Genomic DNA, 23446 nt, shown 5'->3' with positions numbered 1-23446 from the left:
GATGGGGATTGCATTGAATCTGTAGATTGCCTTCGGTAAGATGGCCATTTTCACTATATTAATCCTTCAAGCCATATCTTAACATGGATTCACTATGGTTTAAACTTGAGGCCTACCCAACTTCTGTGAATTAATTTGAGTAAATTATTTAATAAGGATTGGGGCCTCAGTCTAAGGTAGAAGATAAATAGTTTACATTAAAAATGTTTTTCAAAAGCTCTTTTCAACTTTAGATATCAAGTCACAGGTATAGGAATAGTTAGGCACTTTATTTTTGAGGATTTACAATGAGTTATAATCCATAAGAACACCTTTTAAAAAGTTCCTATTTACGTAAAATATGTTTCTCTACAATTCCCATGAAAGCATTTCAGTAGACAATTATAGGTTTTCATATCTACAGTTTAGAGTTTCTATTTGAGATATTATATCAAATATGGGGAAATAAATGTTTCTTGGGTAAAGATTTATTATTTAGGCATAGTTGTATATTCCTATAATCTCAGCACTTAGTAGCCAATGGCAGGTGGATCTCTTTGAGTTTGGAGTGAGCCTGTTCTACAAAGTGAATTATAGGCCACTAGGGGCTATACAGTGAGAAACTGACTTTAAAGATGTATTTGTATTTAACACACTAATTTGTCAACTTATTTTCTGAGTTGACAAGTACTATGTTACATTTAACAGCTCACTGGCTTCAATGTCCATTTTATTAAGAGAGATCACGTCTAGTCTCTCAGCCATGTGGATTTAGAAGGACACTAGCATGGTACAGACTTTTGACATTACAAAAGAAATTCCCAGAAAGTAGTTTGGATTCATTATTAGATAAAAATACTACCTTTGCTCTATCCCATTATCTTCTGAATGAGACGATCTTACATCATTTTGCCAGGGAATTAACAAATAACCACAATGACCACCACGCTCAGTGGTGAAACACTGACTTCTTTCTCTTAAGATCTTAAAGGCGGCTCAGCCAGATCAACTCAGCCTTGGGCTGTAGTTTCTCCTCAGGGTAACTAGGCGAAAACAACTTACAAAATGAAATAAATTACATAAAATGTATCCAGATTGGAAAGGAAGTGACAAAATTCAATGTAGTCAAAAATACTGTAGCCTTGAGTACATCCAATCTTGAGGGTGTGGGTCTTCTACTAAAGACTGGGCAACCTACCAATGCTCATATCTTTAAAGAGAAAAGACTTTATCTTCCTCAACAGCCTACTAGCCTCAACAGCTGTCAATTGCTAATAGTCTCTCAGCTAGGGAACAAGACATTTTTAAAGACACAAGTAAATGGATAAATGGAAAGGCAATCCAAGTTCATGGATAGAAAAGCTTTCATAAGATATGAAATGGAAGATAGCAATAATCGCCAAAGTGTCCACACATTTCATGAACCTGAATCGGAATCCCTGATGTTTCCTCCCAGCAACAACCACTTTGATTCTAAAATCCTAAGGATATATAAGCAGCCAAAGTAATCTTTGAAAAGTATTAGACCAACGTCCTGACTTCAAAGCTCACTGCAAAGCTGCCTCAAGTAAGTCATTGTAGTTCCACTAAGAGGACAGTAACATTTATCAATGGGACCGAGTCCAGACTTACATTCATAGTTAATTGTTTTTTTAATGGGATGTTAACACAATAAAAAGAAAAATAACTTTGTTTCCCAATGAAAAGTGCCAGGAAAGTTGAATACACATACTCAAAAAAAAAAAAAATCTAAAACTAAATTTGACATTTATCACACATAATTTATAAAAACCAATCCAAGCAGGCTAACAGTGGTAGTGCATAACTTTGATCCTTAGAAGGCAGAGATAAGAAGATCTCCATGAGTGCCTGGACAGTGAGGGTTACAGAGTGAGATCCTATCTCCAAAATAGGAGGTGGGGAGGAAAAGTGGGAAGAGGAAGAGGAGGAAGAAGGAGGAGGCAGGGGGGAGGAGAGGGAAGAAGAGGAGGTAGAGCAGGACAGGGAAGTAGGTAGAGAGGAGGAAAAGGGGGAAGCAGGAAGAGAAGGAGGAAGTGGAGGAACATAATCCAAGTAATAAAACTAGACACTAGGAGCAGATATTTAAGACTACTCATTTTGTGATATTTCATGCATTTAAACTGAAGGGATTTAATCTGAATTTAGATATTGGTGATTGTTGTAAAAATCTGTAAATATGCTAAAAACATTAATTGTACATCTTAAAAAGATGAATTTCTGAGCATATGAAGTATATCTCAAAGAAGTTCAATAAGTAATTATATCTCAAATTAGTTGTATAAATTTTATGTCATGTATAAAATAACTAAAGAAACAATAATAAATTAATTAATGTACTGGGATGAAGTGGTACTTTGGAGATCTTCCATTTCATATAACACTATGAAAACATAATTCACTTTAGTTATTTTCCTGTTTTACTTAAAGTAGTAGACTTGGAAAAATGAGCTATAGAGAAGTGGTCTTTCCTGTCAAACTGAGAGTTGGAGTTACCAGCAGAAAAGGGGAACACTGATTAATGAGAATAAATGGACTTCTAGGATTCTGAAGTCAGTCAATATTGAAATTAAGAGTAGAATGAATAAATTAGTAGAAATCTTGCTGTTAAGGCTTAAACTCCATGTAATGGCCAACTAACTGCAAATATTTATAGCCACCTCTGTCACTCATTGTTTTGAGTATTCTCAAACTTGAAGACAACATTAGACTCTTTACCTGAAAGCTGTTTCTTCAATGTTTGGGTAATCAAAGACCTAGCTAACACAAGACAATTTTAAAGTAAAACTAATTAAGATGTATTTTGTCATTTTACTATAAGTGTTATTTTTACTGAATTGGCTAGATTCAAAGTAAGGTTGCAAGAATGTTTTCATTCTCAGTTACGTTGATGTCATTATGATTCCATTTTCTATGGTTTATTCTCCCTTATTTCACTTCTCCTCAATTTCTGATTCCCAGCCACTCAAAATGTCACAATTCACATAAATCACATTAAATAAACTTCCTAACAATACTAATTTTACATTTTTTTTTGTGGACAAAATACAATGTTATTACTTTAAGGCCATAGTTAGCCATAGTAATATCACTAAAGGTAAAGGCTAAAAATGTTTAGCTCAATTCTATTTCCTTCTCAGTATAAATATAACCATGTTCCAAGTAACTTAAAAGGGTCTTCTAAGAGTAGGCTGAGGCTGAGTATCCTCAAACAACTATGCCCAAAACTAGCCTTAGACCAGCTGCTCAAGGCAGCTTAGGCAGCCTGGAGGCCAGGGAGCCCAGCATGGAACAATGGCAGGAAAATAGAGTTCCCTTCATTCCTTAATTCACATGCAAGTGAGGTGCCAATCAAGTGCTGACAAGCATGGAAAAACCAAAATCAAAAGTGGGTAAAGACGTGCTTTCAAAAGGAGCTGTTTTCACACATTTCTAAGTGATGTTTTTTAATGGTGGCTGTGAACTAACCACTAACAACATAGAAAAGGAACTAAAAATGAGCAGATCCTAATATTCTATCTGTTGAGACAATTCAGTGAAGCTAATGAAATGTACTGACTCAAATACTTGGTACACTTTATAAAAAATATGAGTGCTCTTGTTTTGGTTAAGGGAAGCAATGTGAATGTGATGTATTGAGCCTTGCAAGCACAGCAGGGAACTAAACTCAGGTAGTAGGTAAGGGACGCTGACAAGGACTGCAAGCTCAAGATGAAAGTGTTTCTTGGTTTGGTAAACTGCTTAGCACCTGGAAAGACAAGAACAAAGCCCAGTGAAATGGTCAGTGGAAGCAATAGAATCATGTCGACCAAGTGGCTGTGAGAGATTATGGACATGTCAAAACATGAATTGAAATGTGAAAATTAGAGAAAAATGAGCCTAAAAGCCTAAGTTTTAAGAAGTAGGCTGCACGGTCTGTGCATGTCTTTCCAAATCAATATGGAAACAAACTGTAACGAAGATTATTAATTCTATCATATATACAATTAAATGCCTAAGACAGAAGTATAAGCCTTTGTGTATGATGGCTTAGACAAAATATATAGACAGATATATTTTCAGAAATTCATTAACAATTGGTAAGCCTGTTTCTTCTCTTTTCCTTGATAACATGTTGGATTTAATTTGAATGTCTTATCAATACTTGTTTTTTCTAAGATCACAGAAAGTTGTTTGAGTGTTCTCTGCAGTGAGAGCAGAGGTGGTGAAAAGGATACTTTTGGTATCATGTTTCTTGTAGTTACAGCAAACTGTATACTGTTGTTATGAAGCTAGACTCAGGAAAGTTGCTTTGCAAGACATACTACTATAAAATAAATAGTGGCTTTGAAAAGAAATCTGCAATATTGCCTGTGCTTGAGGACCAATTCAACACTCTAAGAATATAACAATAAATTATGTTCACCACTTCCAAAACCAAAAATTAACAAAACATGGCCTTCTATAATTTTGTTCTGCAAACTTCAAAGTAAACATTTAATTTAAAGTAGAATTTTACACAAAATTTAATCCAGTAAATGGCAAGATACACTACATAAGGTCTTCTTGTATGATACTCAGACAATAGAGATTATAGAAAATGCATTTCGTATATTTCTCTTTTAGCTGTGTATGCCATACAGTGTTCTTGTACTTATGGCTCAAAGAAGAAGAATGCTACCTTACACGACAGTGAAGAGAAGGATTTCTGTATACTCAGATATGATGGCATACACTGAGGCAGAGACACAGACCCTATGGTCTTTTAAGAGGTATAAATTCTGAATAATTTTTAAATATTTTAAACTACTGAAAGCTAAAGGATTTATGCATGATTTGTACATAATGCAGCACCAAGAAGAAACTATACCATAATTTAAGTTTTATACATTATAATATTAATTTTCACAATTTTCTCATAGAGCTAGTATTAACAACTTGAAACCACGTGAGACAATTACATATGACACATATGTTGAAATATCCCGAGACAACACTTGTTAACATTTTCAATACTAATGCTTTTAAGAATATTAGTGATAACAGAAAGAATGTTGGTCTTAGGAAAAAGCAAGCTTATAAGCACAGAGCTTGCTTTTCTGTCCCAATGCTTTCTTTGAAAAAGCATTTTGAAATGGAAACATAATGAAGTTACATGTTATCACGTTTATCACAATGAAAACAATATCAGTGCAAAGTATTATTTGCTTGCATGTTACTTTTTAGGATGGGCCCACTCTCTCTTCAGTTGGCACTGTGAGACTCCTGCCTTACAACTGCAATCATTTGTTGCACAAGTACCAAATACAAGAAGTTGAAGTGATAATCGTTAATATTTTAAGAAGTAAGCAATGTATATTATATTAAATAGACTTCTCAGTTCTGCTCTGGGCTGACAGATCTGCCAGTGGTTACATTATCTCCTCCTCCCATGCATGGCCTCCTGCAGGGACAGCAGACTACAGAAGCTGACCCTTACTGGGACCATCTTGTCTCTCAGACAAAGCTCCTTTTTAACTTCTTACTTACTAGTTACTTCCTGTGCTGGAGAAAAACTTTAGCTCAGCTTGTGATAATTTCACAGGCCCCGAGGATCCTGACCCTAATGGCCTCAAGGTCAGAAGTCAAGTCTTGTTCTGAAACATCTGTGTGCTTTATATTAAAGTGGAACAAAAGTGGAGAAATATCCACCAGTGTGTGACAAGAAGGACAGGCAAAACAAGACTGACACATTGGTCATCTGTCAATTTGGCATCTTAAGTTCATTTTAAAAATAACCTTAAATACAACCTAATCCCAAATTTCATTTACAAAGCTAAAATTAGTGTCTTTATACATTTGAGGTTACTCCGTAAGTTTAAAAAGTTAATTTTAAAGTAATTTTGATGACTTACATATAAAAGCTACTTATAGCTACAAATACATAATTATTTATTTGTATCTGTAGATATTGAAACAAATTATTTTAAAATATTGTATTTTTCTTTCAACTTCCATATTAAAAACAACACACTAATGCAAAATGCTCCCTTAAGGTGTCTGTTATATATAACATAATATATATCAAAAATAAACAAAAATCTGTGAAGCTAAAAATGCTTGTAAACAATCTCTAAATGCTGAAGTCAAATTAAGAAAGAAACGACAATACATTTTTTTGATCTTAGCATGGTATAAGCACAAGACATAGGGCAACTCCAGTATCATTCTCAGGTGTCAAGGGCCGGCACCATTCTCATCTAAATCATGCATAGCCAAAATGGCCACAGGAATATATTGACAGAATTTCATACCAATCCCAAAAACTAAAATGAGACAACAAATATTGTTTTTGATTTAATGCTCATGTCAATCTCTTTGGCTTTAACATTCCCAGACTATCAACAAGTTAATCTGTTGTAGCAAAGGAATGGTCCTGGGATATGGGTGCTAGACACAATGATAACGCTTCATTAGTCAACTTATAGCATTAATCTTTAAACAACAACAGTGACAAAAACTGGGCTATCTGTAATACTTTATACAATTCAGATTAGACCTTGAGACAGCTGGCAGCTGTTCCTATCATGACACCTAATTTTAACTCTTAAAAATCAGAATACTAACAAATACAAAATTTTTATGACTAAGCAAAGACTGGTAGTTCCATGTAATTTAATAGAAACTTTCTCAAAGTTTTAATGTTAATCATATAAACTGATAAGTATTAAGTACTAAACAATACTCATTAAAGTCAGCTAAAAATTACTAAAATGATAGCAAATATTAAAAGAGACAGGAAGTTTTGGCTTCTTCACAGATAACAATATATTAATTGTGTACAAATAAGACAGACATGTACATCTGAAATGTATAGAAGCTGACATGATAATATTAAAATTTAAAGTAGTGTGCAAAGAAGAAACAGACAAAGCCCACTTCTGATTAACAATATAAAGTTCTGCTGCACTCAAAGAGGTCCATAAACTATTTCCAAAAATCACACAAGCATATACTGGACATAATTTATTATACTTTGGACTTTAAATTGAAAAAATTGTCCAATATATTAATCATATTCTCTCACTACCTCTGCCCAGATCCTACTCAATTACTATACATTCAAGTTCATGTTCTTTTTCTCTCTCTCTCAAAAAAGAAAGAAAACAAAACAGAAATAAAAATTAAAACAAAGGAACAAAAAAAAAATCTATTGAGACATAAAATACCAAGACAAAAATGAAACAAAAAGCTCCCCTCCCCCAATACACACAAAAGGAGTCCATTTTTTTGTTCAACAACTACAACTAGTCATAGGCCTGCCTGGGATATGGTTCCTGTACCCAGTGTCACTCTATTAGAGAAAATGAATTTTCCCTCTCTCAGCAGGCATCAGCTCCAAATAGCTTGTGGGTAAGGGTTGGGACTTGTGTCTACACTCTTTCTCAGTGCTGTTAGTTGATCTGGTTTGAACCTGTGCAGGTATTGGAACAGTCTCTGTGTGTGCATAAGTCCAGCAGTCCTAGTGTTTTTGGAAGATGTAGTTTTCTTGGAGTCATTCTCCTATGTACCAACTCTGGTTCTTAGAATGTTTGAAATACCTTTAAATAATAATATCGAGGGGAGAAAAGGAATAGACGGAATGCTGGGTGTAGTGGCACACATCTTTAATGTAAGGGATGCAGGGATGGTTCAATATATGGAAATTGATCAATGTAATCCACTACATAAACAAATTCAAAGAATAAAACCACACGATCATTTCATTAGATGCTGAAAAAGCATATGACAAAATTCAACACTGCTACATGCTAAAAGTCTTGGAAAGATCAAGAATTCAACACCCATATCTAAACATAGCAAAAGCAATATACAGTAAACCAGTAGCCAAAATCAAACTAAATGGAGAGAAACTTGAAGCAATCTCACTAAAATCAGGAACTAGACAAGGCTCTCTCCCTATCACTCTCTCCCTATCTATACAATATAGTACTTGGAGTTCTAGCTAGAGCAATTAGACAACAAAAGGAGGTCAAAGGGATACAAATTGGAAAGGAAGAAGTCAAAATATCACTATTTGCAGATGATATGATAATATACTTAAGTGACCACAAAAACTCCACCAGAGAACTTCTACAGCTGATAAACAACTTCAGCAAAGTGGCTGGATATAAAATTAACTCAAATTAGTAGTCTTCCTCTACTCAAAGGATAAACAGGTTAAGAAAGAAATCAGGGAAACAACACCCTTCACAATAGACTCAAAACAATATAAAGTATCTTGGTGTGACTGTATCCAAACAACTAAAGGATCTATATGACAAGAACTTCAATCAAGTATATGAAGAAAGAAATCAAAGATCTCAAAAGATGGAATGATCTCCTATGCTCATGGGTTGGTAGGATTAATATAGTAAAAATGACAATCTTGCTGAAAGCAATCTACAGATTCAATGCAATCCTCATCAAAATTACAATTCAATTCTTCATAGAGTTAGAAAGAGCAATTCTCAAATTCATTTGGAATAACAAAAAAATGCAGGATAGCAAAATTGATTCTCAACAATAAAAGAGCTTCCAGGAGAATTAGCATCCCTGACCTCAAGCTGTACTACAGAGCAATAGTGTTAAAAACTGCATGGAAACGGTATAGTGACAGGCAGGTAGATCAATGGAACAGAACTGAAGAGCCAGAAATGAACCCACACACCTACGGTCACTTGAACCCACACACTATGGTCACAAAGGAGCTAAAATCATTCAGTGGAAAAAGGACAGCATTTTCAACAAATGGTGCTGGTTCAACTGGTGGTCAACATGTAGAAGAATGCAAATCGATCCATTCTTATGTCCCTGTACAAAACTCAAGTCCAAGTGGATCAAGGACCTCCACATAAAACTAGTTATACCGAATCTAATAGAAGAGAGAGTGGAGGAAAGTCTTCAACGCATATGCACAGGGGAAAAATTCCTGAACAGAACACCAATGGCTTGTGTTGTAAGATCAAGAATCAACAAATGGGACCTCATAAGATTGCAAAGCTTTTGTAAGGCAAAGGACACTTTCAATAAGACAAAAAGGCAACCAACAGATTGGGAAAAGAACTTTACCAATCCCACATCTGATAGAGGGCTAGTATCCAATATATACAAAGAATGCAAAGAATCTCTAGAGAACCAAATAACACTATTAAAAAATGGGGTACAGAGCTAAACAAAGAATTTTCAACTGACCAAGAAGCACCTAAAGAAATGTTCAACATCCTTAGTCATCAGAGAAATACAAATCAAAACAACCCTGAGATTCTATCTCACACCAGTCAGAATGGCTAAGATCAAAAAAATCAGGTGACATCAGATGCTGGTGAGGATGTGAAGAGGAACACTCTTCCATTGCTGGTGGGAACGCATGCTGATTCAACCACTCTGAAAATCAGTTTAGCGGTTCCTCAGAAAATTAGACATAGCTATACCACTCCTGGCCATATACCCAGAAAATGCTCCAACATGTAATAAGGACACATGCTCCAATATGTTCATAGCAGCCTTAGTAGTATCCAGAAGCTGAAAACAACACATCTTCCTCTAAAGTTGAATGGATACAGAAAATGTGGTACATTTACACAATGGAGTACTACTCAGCTATTAAAAACAGCGATTTAGAAAATATCATACTGAATGAGGTAACCCAATCACAAAAGAATGCACATGGTATGCATTCACTGTTAAATGGATATTAGCCCAAAAGCTCCGAATACCCACAATACAATTCACAGACCATATGAAGCTCAAGAAGAAGGAAGACCAAAGTGTGGGTGTTTTGGTCCTTCTTAGAAAAGGGAACAAAATATTCATGGAAGTAAATATGGAGACAAAGTACAGAGCAGAGACTGAAGGATAGGCCATCTAGAGACTAACCCACCTGCAGATTCATTCCTGATACAGTTACCAAACTCCAATACTTTTTTGGATGCTAAGAAATGCTTGCTGAAAGGAGCCTGATATAGCTGTCTCTTGAGAGGCCCTGCCAGAGCCTTACAAATACAGAGTCGGATGTTCCCAGCCAACCATTGCAGTGAGTGTGGGGTCCCCAATGGAGGAGCTAGAGAAAGGACTGAAGTAGCTGAAGGGATTTACAACCCCATAGGAAAAACAACAGTATCAACCAACCAGACCCTCCAGAGCACCCAGGGACTAAGCCACCAACCAAGGAGTACACATGGCGCCAGCTACATCTGTAGCAGAGGATGGCCTTGTCAGGCATCAATGGGAGGAGAGGTCCTTGGTCCTATGAATGCTCGATAGATGCCCCAGTGTAGGGGAATCAAGGGTGGGGAGGTGGGAATGAGTAGGTAGGTGGAAGAACACCCTCATAGACTCAGGGTGAGGGGGTGTGTGTTAGAGGGTTCCGGGAGGGGGGGAACCAGGTAAGGGGATAACACTTGAGATGTAAATAAATTAAAAAAATAAATTAAAAAAATAAATATCTTTAAATAATAATATCAAGGGAAAAAAAGGAATAAAGGGTATGTATAGTGACACACATCTTTAATCCCAGCACTCGCAAGATAGAGGCAGGCAGATCTCTGTGAGTTCAGTGCTAACCTGGTCTACATAGCAAGTTCCAGGTCATTCAGGGCTGCCTAGTGAAACTCTCAAACGAAAACAAAAAAGCCTCTGATCCCCAAATCAAATCAAATCAAAACAAAACAAAACAATAACAAAACCTGTAAGGAGGCTGAGGCTGAGAGTTAAAATTAGAATTACAGGCTGAAGAGATGATTCAGCATTTCTTATTAAGAGCATTTCTCTTCCTGCAGAAGACACTGGTTCAGTTCCCAGGACTGTGGGACCATGAAAGTCAGCCTGTTTTCTGGTTGAGTTAGGGTTAAACCCTTGAGACCCAGCAGATAACTCTGCAAGGGATGGAAGGAAGTTTGCCAAGCTCCCAGACACCAGGCTCCTGACAGGAGGCCCCAGCGCCATAATTCTGTGGTCATCAGTCATGTAGGGCAACATCCCAAGCTCCTGTATTCTGTCTGGACTCCACTCCCACAGTTACCTGGCAACAGCCAGGTAAGCTCCTCCCCATGGCTACCAGGCAACAGCCAGGTAGGCCTGGTCCACCACTATAAAAAGAGCTGCTTGCCCCCTCCTCCCTCTCTTATTCTTACTCTCTTGCCCTCTTACTCTCTTACTCTTGTCTCTCACTCCCTTGCTCCCCCCTCTCTGCATTCTCTTCTCCCTTCTCTCCACTTGGGCATGGCCGTCCTTTACTTCTCTACTCTCTCCCTCTCTCTAATAAACACCTTAAAACCATGGACTGACCGAAGCTAGGCAGTGGTAGCACATGCCTTTAATCCAGGCACTTGGGAGGCAGAGATGGGCGGATTTCTGCGTTTGAGGCCAGCCTGCTCTACAGAGTGAGTTCCAAGATAGCCAAGGATATACAGAGAAAGCTTGTCTCGGAAATAAATAAATACATAAATAAAACAAAACAAAACAAAACAAAAACATGGACTGTCTTTTCTTAGCAATGGTCACCAGCAAGCCAAGCCACCAGCTCAAGAAAGACACGGACCCCTCTCCCTCAGGAACCAGCGCAGTGAGTGCTGTCTTCCAGCCCTTCCCACTCATCTCCAGGCCAGAACCAGCCCTCTTCCGTTCTCAGCTCTTCTGCAACACCTAGTGGTGTCTGTGGTGTCCAAGAGCAAGAACTTGATGTCCCTGGGCTCCATGCGGCCTAGGGACCCTAGAGCTGGCTCTTCAGCAGCACCCAGTGGCATCTGTGGTGCCTGAGAGTCTGAGACTGACTCCAGCATTTCCGCAGGGACCTCAGATTGCACCTCCCCACCCCTGGAACGGGGTCCTGTGGCCTCTCAAGACATGGGGTACATGTAGTCAGACTTCCAGCATCCCGCCTCGTCCAGGGCCTGGGCCAGATGCGGGGCCCTATTTTTAACAGATACAGTACCACATCAGGTGGCTCACATGCCCAATAACTCCAGTTCCAGGGGAATACTTAGCCCTTTGTGGTCATGTAGACATTGGCATGCACATGGTATACATAAAAACAGGGATATACATATACACATTAAAAAATAAAGTATGCAGGCTAGAGAGATGGCTCAGTGGTTAAGAGCACTAACTGCTCTTTCAGAGGTCCTGAGTTCAATTCCCATCAACCACATTGTGGCTCACAACCATCTGTAATGGGATCTGATGCCCTCTTCTGGTGTGTCTGAAGAGAGCAACAGTGTACTTATACAAAAAATAAATAAAGTAAATAAAATCTTTTTGATAAAAGTTAAATAGGCACTTACCAGTTCAACAAAAGCAAGTCCTCCATAACTATGAGCAACAAAGAACACATTCTCTGCAGCAGCCTGGGCTATAAAATGATCCCACACATACACTGCATGCTCCTCAGGAGAGCCATTTTCCTATAAAGAAAACAAATACACACTGCATACTCTATCCAGTGATTATCACAGTAATCAGTTAAATTATATGCTTACAAACACGGCATAAGAATAAGATGGTTAGATGGTTAGAGAATATTCTTAGAAATAACAAAACAAAAGAACTCTATTGAATATTTAAATTAGAGAATAAATTAGTATTAAAACTATTAGTGAATTACTGCTAAGTTTAACTGCAAATGTAATCTTTGGAAACAGCTTATTAAATATGTATACTTTTAAAGAAAACTACCCAGGTATTCCTGAGATATTAAGATCTACTTTAATATATTCAAATTACAGAATAAAATATTATGGTGGATTTTGATAAAACAATAAATTACTAACATATTTAAGTTACATTCTTCTAAGTATCTGAAAGCATTTATATTATATATCTATATGTTGTCATTTGGTTTACAAGATTTTAAGTAGTAAACTGAAAATTTGGAGAAAAATAATAATGGGTATTTTCTATTGAAGTCATTTAAAGGAAGAGATGCTTTCCAACAGTATGGTCTATAGATATTATTTTTCCTAGAGCTGAGAGAAATCTAAACATATAAATATAGGGACTTTAACTCTAAGGCTTTAAACCCTATTAAACATATTTTAAACCTTCTATAATAACTTAATTTTCCTATGTTTATTTCATTATCTGATACATATAATGGTCACAAATATAGATAATATGAAAATAATGATCAAACAGTAAATTGCTAAGAACCAATAGACCATAAAAATGTGTTTTGTGTACCTACTTCTTAGAAGCTAGTTTCCTAAATACAGCATGGATATTATACAAGAGAATGTATTCACAATTTTTATCTTTAGAAAGTATATATTTGGAGACACAGTCACACAGAAAGCTCCCTGGTTCTTATGTTCTCCAGGCCCTCTCTGAGCAGGAGGTCTGGGGTTTGTGGTAGCATACTTTGGGAGTAGGTTACACAGCTCTACATTTTGATTAGCTGTGATATTCTGTAATAGTCTCCATGAAAGTCACACCAACGTGACTTAACAAGAACTGAACACAGACAACAACAATAAAGATGCTGAAGTGGATGGGGAAAACAAAGTCTCAACCCTACATAAGGAACTACAGCAGCAGGGGAGAGCTGAGAGGAGAAATCGGCTTCCATGGGGAAGAGCACACCCAGTGCTTATCCAATAGCTAATGTCAGTCTTTAAAACATACATACATATAACATTGTAGAGACTGAGTAGGATGTGTGTGTGCCCGTGTGTACACTTATGTACATACATACATATATACATAGTATACATACACATATTCTATAATTTATGTATATAATAATAATTACTGAAAGAAGAGGCTAGAATTTGAAACAGCAAAAAGGGGTATATGGGAGTGTCTGGATGGATGAAAAAGAAGGGAGAATATGATATAATTATACTATTATATTTATATTATATTATTATATTATAATTATACTATTGCAAAACATTAAATGATTTTAAAATATCATATCAAACAGTCTACACTACAGCCCAGGCTGGCATGGAACCCACCCTAGCCTGCACTACTTTCAAACTCATGATCATCTTCTTGCCTTCATCTCCAAGTGCTAAGATTACAGATGTGAGTTACCAAGCCTAGCTCCACCTTAGAAATTTTACAATTAAGCTGTTATTCCCTAATGTCTGTTACCATTCCTAATTTCTTTCCAAAGCCACAAAGGTGCTGGCCACTAATCCTTTCCTGTTGGATACCACCGACACATCAACTAAACTACCCCGAGTCTTCCAGAACTTCCTGTCTAATTCTGTGTTCCCCACATCCAGCTGAAACCTAAATATCATTTTTTATTATTTTTTTCCCTTAAGTTCCTCATAGAACTAGTCACTTAAATCCTGCTGATCCTGCCTCTGTGTCAAACCTATCTACCCCTCTTTAGTTTCCTTTCTTCTGGATTAGCTCAAACTATATCAACAACACCTGATAACAAAGCAACAAAATCAAGAGACATTATCCAGTGATTATTGCTGGTTCTTTAGTAGCAGAATCATACTCTGAGGTATGGTACCTTCCTGGCAAAGTCTAGGCAGAAATCAGTAGATGCTTATGAGGAGCAAATGAGAAGGAGTTTCAAACAGGCTTAAGAGCAAGGCTGATAGCAGGATCACCAACAGGAATCCAAGACAATGCACAATCAGAAGAGCTAGAGTAGTGGATCAGTGAGACTACTGATGTGTCAATGAGCAAGTGAACAACGGCTCCTAGGACAGGAATAACTGACAGAAATATCTGACTGTGAACAGCAAAAGAACAGCAAAGGTGATACATGCCTTCCTATTTGAAGTACTAGTAGTATACAATTAAATAGCTTTAATAATGAAAGTATTACTTCTGTTTTGTTTACTATGTTGGTTGTTTGACACCACAGACACACACACACACACACACACACACACACACACACACATACAGCATTTGTATACTCTCACACCCTTTTTCTTCCCTCTCACCTCTGGAACATTTCACTTCTTACAGGTTTCTAGCCCACTTTCCCGCTTTCTGGTTTTATTTTATGATTCATTAATTTTAACACTGGTCATCTAGGTGGTGATGAGTGTGGAACTATCCATTGGAACTTGATGAGCTCACTTTTACTATACAAGTGAAGATAATAATTGCCCCTACCCCAGTATCCAACAGTAGCCAATAGCTCAGCAGGGAGGGATGGAGTCCTAGGAGCCTCACACTAATCCACTACAATCTTTTGCCTCATCCAGTTTAATGCAGGCCTACTGCCCACAACTGGAGCTCTATGAGATCCAGTTGCAATAGGAATGTCATGCCTCTACTCTCTGGCTCTTACATTACTTTGAGTCCTTTTCTACAATGTTCTGTGAGCCTTAGAGCACTCTAAACCATCATTTATTCTAAGCAACCTCGAGCAATTAAAAAGTTTTATTTAATATTCAAAGGATTAATTTTAAATGGCAAGAAAGGAGACTAAATCTTTGCCCTAAAAGATTTGACTTTCCTATAGAACTACTTCAGAAGGTTAAAAAAAAGAAAACAAAACCAGGGTTTTTGTTTGTTTACTTATTTAAAACTCCATCATTGAAAAACTTAGAAAATTCTGTGAAATTTTAAGCTTTTACAAATGTTATGTATAAAAATTAATACAAAGTACATATTCTAAATATGTAACTCTGAACTATTATATTAGTGACAAAATAGAAGACAAACTCATTTTAGGAATGAGGTGATGCTGCATCCTAACCTACAACTCATATTATGCCAATAATCCTAATATGTTTACAAAGTATAATTTAGAGAGCATGTTACTGATAATACTTTTTAAAACTGAAGTGATTTCAGGCCGGTCAGTGGTGGTGCACGCCTTTAATCCCAGCACTGGGAGGCAGAGGCAGGTGGATTTCTGAGTTCGAGGCCAGCCTGGTCTACAAAGTGAGTTCCAGGACAGCCAGGGCTACACAGAGAAACCCTGTCTCAAAAAACCAAAAAAAAAAAAAAAAAAAAAACCTGAACTGATTTCAAAAGACTTTCTAATACAGAAATAGAAACAAACAGAATTTATCCTATAAAGTTACATTTTTGTACTGAGTAGCTTATAGTTGCTTTAGAATATGTAAAGAATAAAAGGCATGAAAACACCTAAGAACATTGCTGGAATTTGCAGGTAGCAGAAAGCACAGGTATGTCCACCAGGTGAGTGTGCAGTACTGAGAACACAGGCTGGTTTCCCTGCTAGACTCTGGCCATCAATTGCTAAACAGAAGTGATTCAGTAACCAAAGCCTTATCAAACAGGCCAGGTTCTACACCACCTGAGGACTGTGAGGTCTGCCTTTATGATGGACTACCTGAGCTGATACCATGCAGAATTATCGAAGCAACATTTGCATATCTGTGTAATTATTTTCTAAGGTTAATTAGCTCCTGTAATGCATTCTGCCCTTTGAGACTGCTTACAGTGACAGGTTCACATATTTTCTGAATCACTGCCAAATATGACAGATTTTTCTTCAGCTAACTTGTTGCTTTAGAGTTATAAAATGAGTGATCCTATAATATACATTTTATATGTAAAATTCATTTAGGAAAAGCAAGATAAAATGCAATAAATATGAAGATATTTAAAAATTCCCATTTTAAAAGTCAAAGCATACAGGCATACTCTGGAAGGACATCTATTAACAGAGACCCAAAGAGCAAAGGGCCTTAAAGACATAGTTGCGATAATGTTTTAATGTAAATATTATATCATATGGGACATGTTCACTTGAAAAAAATATCTTTTTTTTTTTTTTTTTTTTTTTTTTTTTTTTTTTTTTTTTTTTTTTTTTTTTTTGAGACAGGGTTTCTCTGTATAGCTCTGGCTGTCCTGGAACTCACTGCCTGCCTCTGCCTCCCAAGTTCTGGGATTAAAGGCATGTGCCACCACAGTCCAGCGAAAAAAATATCTTGAACGTGAAAAAAAGGTTTACTTTTTGGAAATTCAACATGTCTGCACTTAAACAGATCCTCATCAGGATTTCTCTCAGATATCTGTTGTCGCCCTGTATTCTGGAGATTCTGCAGCTTTGGGATAATAGGACCAGACTCTTCATGTACTTCAGCAATTCATAGATGGGGGAGACATTAGGGTGGGCTAGCTTAAAACCCTGGATCAGCCCTGGTAGCTGAGTTGGTCACCATGCCAGCTCTCCCACACCCACACCACCAAGGTGAGCTCTCCAGCACTGTTCCAGCCAGCTCACCCAATGCTACAGCCAGCAAGGGTGGGGCCAGGTCACCAGTACCATTGTCACCTGGGGCCAAGTCCACTGTGCTGCCCAGGTGAAGTGAAGGGCCCATTCTCTGAGTGCTATATCCAGCAGGTGAGGGAGAGGGCCATCTCTCCTGCCTGCTGCAGCTGGTGGGGGGTATGAGTGGGAAGAAGGCACCTATTTCTCTCCCAAGCTACAGCATGGCAGGTGAGAGGCAGGGTTGGCCCTTTAGGGCCCACACACTGGGGACTGGCTCATCCAAAGCCCTGCCAACAGGACCAGCTCTACTGTGCTACCAAGGCATGGTGCAGGGCCCACTTTCCTGAGTGCTGCAGCCAGTGAGCGATGGAGTCAGCTATCCCAAGTATGGAAGCCAGTGAATAGGGCAAACTTTGCACAGTCCTTGGATATCAATATGCTACCAGGCAGCCGCTTGGCTAGGAATGACACATGGTCTTTGGTGGTAACATGGTCCATGGATATTGACACAGAGCACTGCCTGCTACATGGCCCTCAGTGGCAGCACATGCTGGGATATCACCATGTCCTCAGGTGGCAGAGCAGGCTACTCATATCAGGCTATTCCTCTCCACCCTCTTGTCTCCAGGTCTACCTCTTTTCAAAGTGCTCAAACTATTCCCTTTCTCTTTCTTTCCCATTTCAACATGACATACATGTACATCACAGTTGCTCCCTCTGTGGGCAGGCCATGCTGTACTAGCAGGCCTCTGGGTGCCTTCTGCCTGCCCACCAAACCAAGAGATTTAACAAATTCACAATGACTAGAAAAATCAATTTAGAAGAGAAACTTCAGCTAGAAAAGTGATACCCAATTTATTAGATGTGACACAGTCTAATATTACAGTTGCCACTGAAAAACTAGAACCAACTCTGCTTAAGAGTCCTCAAAAGTACAGAAGAACACAAACATATCAACTCTTATTACCCTGCACAAAACTCAAATCTAAATGGATCAAAGACCTCTGTATAAGACAAATACAGTGAATCTGATAGAAAAGAAAGTAGGGAATATCGTTGAACTTACTGGCAAGGAAAAGACTTTATGCACAGACACCAATGGCACAGGCACTATGAGCAACAATTAGTAAATAGGACCTCATGAAACTGAAAAGCTTCTGTATGGCAAAGGACGATATCAATCAATCAAAGCAGCATACTACATAATGGAAAAAGATTTTACCAATTACACAGCTGATAGAGGGTTAATATTCAAAACGTAAAAAGAACTAAAAACTGGACATCAAGAAAATAAATAACCCAATTAAAATGGAGTATAGACCTAAACTGAGAATTTTCAATAAAGTTAAACTCAAATGTCTGAGAAGCACTTAAAGAAATTTTGTATATCCTTACTCACCAGGGAATACAAATCAAAATTTCTTTGAAATTTCAACTTACCACAGCCAGAATGATAACAGAATTGAACAAATGACAGCACGTGCTGGAGAGAATGTGGAGTAAGAGGAGCACTCATCCATGCCTGGTAAGAGTGCAAACATGCACAGTCATTATGCAACCAGTGTAGTGTTCTTCTGTGATTGGGTTACCTCACTCAGGATGATATTTTCTAGTTCCATCCATTTGCCTAAGAATTTCATGAATTCATTGTTTCTAATAGCTGAGTAGCACTCCATTTTGTAAATATATCACATTTTCTGTATCCATTCCTCTGTTGAGGGTCATCTGTGTTGTTTCCAGCTTCTGGCTATTATAAATTAGGCTGCTATGAACATAGTGGAACATGTGTCCTTATTACATGGTGGAGCATCATCTGAATATATGCCTAGGAGTGGTATAGCTGGGTCCTCTGGTAGTACTATGTTCACTTTCCTGAGGAACCACCAAAATGATTTTAATATCATCCTGAGTGAGGATGATATTAAACACAAAAGAACATACATGGTACTCACTCACTGATAAGTAGATATTAGCCCAGAAGCTCGGAATACCCAAGATACAATTCATAGAACAAATGAAGCTTATGAAGAAGGAAGACCACAGTGTGGATCCTTCTTAAAAGGGGGATTAAAATACCCATGGGAGGACAAACAGTGACAAAGTATGGAGCAGAGACTAAAGGAAAGGCTATGGTTACAAACTCCTTCAGCTCCTTCAGTCCTTCCCCTCCATTGGGGTCCCAGTGCTCAGTCCAGTGGTTGGCTGCAAGCATCCAAATCTATAATTGTCAGGCTCTGGCAGAGCCTCTCATAAGAAAGCTGTATCAGGCTCCTGTTAGTGAGCACTTCTTGGCCTCAGCAATAGTGTCCAAGGTTTGGTGTCTGCATATTGGATGGATTCCCAGGTGGGACAGTCTCTGGATATGGTCTCTACAGATTGTCTCTCTCCTTTGTTGGGTATTCCAGCTAATGTCATCCCTGTTGTGTCCTGGGAGCTTCTTGCTTTCCTGGCATCTGGGACTTCCTGGTGGCTACCCCAGTTTCCCACCCTGCACTGCTACACACCTCTGATCAGTTTCCTAACCCTCTGTATATCTCCCTGTCTCCTCCCACACTTGATCCTGCTCCCCTTTATACCCTCCTCCTCTCTCCCTCCCAAGTCCCTTGCTCCCTCTACTTCCTGTGAGTATTTTGTTTCCCCTTCTAAGTAGGACTGAAGCATCCACACTTTGGTCTTCCTTCTTCTTGAGGAATATACCTATTTCACACAAAAGAATATATCTTCTTAGCATCTCAAGTAACTTTCTCCAAAATTGACCACATATTCCATCACAAGTCTTAACAGATAAAAGAAAATTGAAATAACCCCTGCATCTTATCAGAACCCAGAGATGAAAGGATTACAACAACAACAACAGAAATAACTGAAAGCCTACAACCTCATGGAAACTGAACAACTCTCTATCTCATAAAAAAGTGAGTCAAGACAGGAGTGAAGGAAAACATTAAAGACTTCCTAAAATTCAGTGAAAATGAATGTACAATATACTCATAGTTATGGGACACAATGAAAGTGGTGCCTACATTAAAAAATTGAAGAGATCTCATCCTAGCAACTTAACAGCACACCTGAAAGCTCTAGAACAGGAAGAAACAAGTACATCCAATAGGAGTGAATGGCAGAAAAATTGGAATTGTGCACGTAGAAGAATGCAGATAAATCCATAACTATCACCCTGCACAAAATTCAACTCAAGGTGGATCAAAGACCTCAGCATCAAATTAGACACACTGAACCAGATAGGAGGAGTAACAGGTGAATAACATTGAACACAGCAACACAAGTGAGAGTTTCCTAGACAGAACACTGATAGCATAAACATTAGGATCAACAATTAGTGAATGGGACCTCATAAAGCTTGAAAATGTCTGTAAGGCAAAGCATACCATAAATAGGACAAAATGGCAGTCTATAGAATGGGAAAAGATCTTCACAATCCCCATAACTTGCAGGGCTGATATACAAAATATATAAAGAACTCAAGAAACTGGACATCAAGAAAGCAAACAATGTAGTTAAACATGGTGCATAAGAGTTTGCACTGCCACCAGCAGTGGAGGAATCTCAAATGGCCCAGAAGTACTTAAGGATTGGTTCAACATCCTTAGCCATCAAAGAACTGAAAATCAAAATGATGCTGAGATTCTATCTTGCATCTATCAGAATGGCTAAGATCAAAAAGTCAAATGACAGTCCATGTTGTCAATGATGTAGAACAAGGGGAACACTCCTCCATTCCTGGTGGGAGTGCAAACTTATACAGCTACTACAGAAATCAATATGGTGGTTCCTCAGAAAACTGGGAATTGATCCATCTCAAGATCCAACTATACCACTCCTGGTATACTTAAAAGATACTGCATCCTACCACAAGGATATTTGCTCAACTATGTTCAGAGTGGCTTCATTCATAACAGTCAGATCATGAAATACCTTAGAGATCCGTCAATCAAAGAATAAAGACTATGTGGTACATTTACACAGGTGTTAGACAAAATGGTATCATGAAAACTGCAAGCAAATGGATAGCGTGAGAAACAATCATCCTGAGTGAGGCAACCAGACACAGAAATACAAACATGATATGTTCTTACTTGTAAGTAGATGCTAGCTTTTAAATAAAAGATAATCACACTTCAATCCACAGACACAGAGAATGTAAGTAAAAGGAAGGCTGAGGAAGGGAGTATGGATCTCCTGAAAGAGGAAATGAAATTTGCTGGTATTCTGGGTGTGAGTGGGCATGGAATCAGATGGGACCTGATAGGAAAGACAGGAATGGAAGGAGAGAATACAAGAAGAAACAGTTGGAAATGAGGGGACATTTAGAGGAAAATGTGAAAACTTAAGGTCTTAGTTTAGGTTTTATAGCTGCAAAGAAACACCATGACCATGGAAACTCTTTTAAAGTAAAGAATATAAATTGGGCTGGCTTAAAGTTTTAGAAATTCAGTCCATTATAATCATGGCAGCATGTAGGCAGACATGGTGCTGGAAGAGCCAAGAGTTCTACATCTTGATGCACAGGAAACAGAAGAGGACTGTGGCTACACTGGGCTTATTTTGAGCATATATAAGACCTCAAGGCTTCCCTCCACAGTGACACACTTACTCCATCAAGGCCACACCTACTCCAATAAGGCCATTCCTCTTAACAGTGTCACTTCATATGGGCCAAGCATTCCAACACATGAGTCTGCCAGTGCCATATCTATTCAAACCTTCATACCTAGTACAGTAGAAATTTTCTGGACCCTTAGTCAACAACTAAGTTGATCCTAGTAAGGTGTACTGGTAATGGAGGATATGAAGCCTGAATTGGTTAGGCAAGGCTCCCAATGATGGGACTGGGACACCAACACAGCCATAAAACCTTTGACCAAAAACCTGTCCTGCCTATAAGTTGTGCTGGGGTAAAGCTTGTTTGAGTGGCCATCTAATGACTGGTCTAACTTGAGGCCCAAACCATGAGAGGGAGCCCATGCTCAACACTGCCTGGATGGCCACAAACCAGAAACCAATGGCTCATAGACCTAGGATAGAACCAAACATGACTGACTAAATGGGGGAAGGGGGTTGGTCAGTTGTAAGATTTGTAAACATATTCTGCTACACTGATAGATTGAAGCCTAGACCATCAGCCTAATCCCCTGTAGTAGCTGATGACAACAGATGCAGAGACCCATAGCCAGACTTTGGGCACAGCTCATGGAACTCCATAGAAGAGGGGGAGGAAGGATTGTAGGAGGCAAATGAGTTGAGGACACCAGGAGAACTCCACCCATGCAATCAGCCAAGCAGGTCTTACAGGGCCTCACAAACACTGAAGTGGCAACCATGAGAACTGTATTAAGCCCTACACACATGCTGTGGTTGTTTAGCTTGGTCTTCTTACGGTACTCCCAACAGTGGGTGTGGGGTTGTCTCAGACTCCTTTGCCTGCTGTAGAGACTGTATTCCTCCTATTGGGTTGCCTTCTCCAGCCTTGCTTTCAGGGTTTATGCCTTGTCTTACTACATTGTGTTATGTTGTCTTAGGTTGATATCCCTGGGAGACCTACTCTTTTCTGAAGGGAAATAAAAAGGCAGAGAGGCAGTGCAGGGGACTGAGAGGAATAGAAGGAGGGGAAGGAAGCTGCTCTCAGGAAATGAAAACTAAAAAGACACACACACACACACACACACACACACACACACACACCCCAACAACAACAACAACTACAAAAACAAATAAAAACAAAACAAAGCTCCCTCCCACCCCTGAATTTCAAGATAGGTTGGAGCTAGAGAGATGGCCATGAAGACTGACACTTCATGTAGTCAGGACCATTACTGTTACGCGTCTGCACTTCAAATACAAGTATATGACTTAGGATCCTTGTTTATCTGACAAATTGGTTATGAATTTTCTATGAAAAAAGAAAACCAAGTGATTATTTTAGAGAATTTATGATTTTAAAGCTATAGATATAACCACCAGACAATTATATATTTATATGCATAAAGGCACACAGAAAACTTTTATTCTTCACTGTGTACTATCAACTTGCCTTGCCACTGCAAGAACTTTGATTACGAGTTCCTAAGCCGGGAGCAGCCAGTCGGGAGGCACAGGACCCACGAGTTGCAGGGGAGCCGCAGGGCAACAGGGACAGGATCCTCTCAGCTTCCAAGTGACAGAGATGGATCAGCAACCTTAGCTGCCCCTTCCCTGCAAGAGAAGGGCCTGCCTCCAGGGACCGCCTTGACCCGGAGTCTCCAGTGAGAGCTGCCATCTTCTCTCCTGTGA

General features: G+C 38.6%; 1 protein-coding gene across 9 annotated transcripts in view; it reads right to left on the bottom strand.

Moving 5' to 3' along the window:
* Positions 1-23446, bottom strand: part of Fam172a (family with sequence similarity 172 member A) — a 437196-nt gene that overhangs the window by 181156 nt on the left and 232594 nt on the right. For 8 of the 9 annotated variants that reach the window (XM_031359797.1, XM_031359792.1, XM_031359794.1 and 5 more), the window contains one exon: positions 12279-12398. The exons of the other annotated variant lie outside the window; for it this stretch is intronic. In XM_031359797.1, the coding sequence (XP_031215657.1) occupies positions 12279-12398 (120 nt within the window). The remainder of the gene's footprint in view (positions 1-12278; positions 12399-23446) is intronic. 9 annotated transcript variants of the gene reach the window in all.

The sequence above is a fragment of the Mastomys coucha genome, unplaced genomic scaffold (genome assembly GCF_008632895.1).
Source record: "Mastomys coucha isolate ucsf_1 unplaced genomic scaffold, UCSF_Mcou_1 pScaffold8, whole genome shotgun sequence".
In the NCBI taxonomy this organism is placed as follows: domain Eukaryota; kingdom Metazoa; phylum Chordata; class Mammalia; order Rodentia; family Muridae; genus Mastomys; species Mastomys coucha.
Note: the sequence above shows the minus strand (reverse complement) of the source record. Positions and strands in the feature narration are given on the sequence as shown.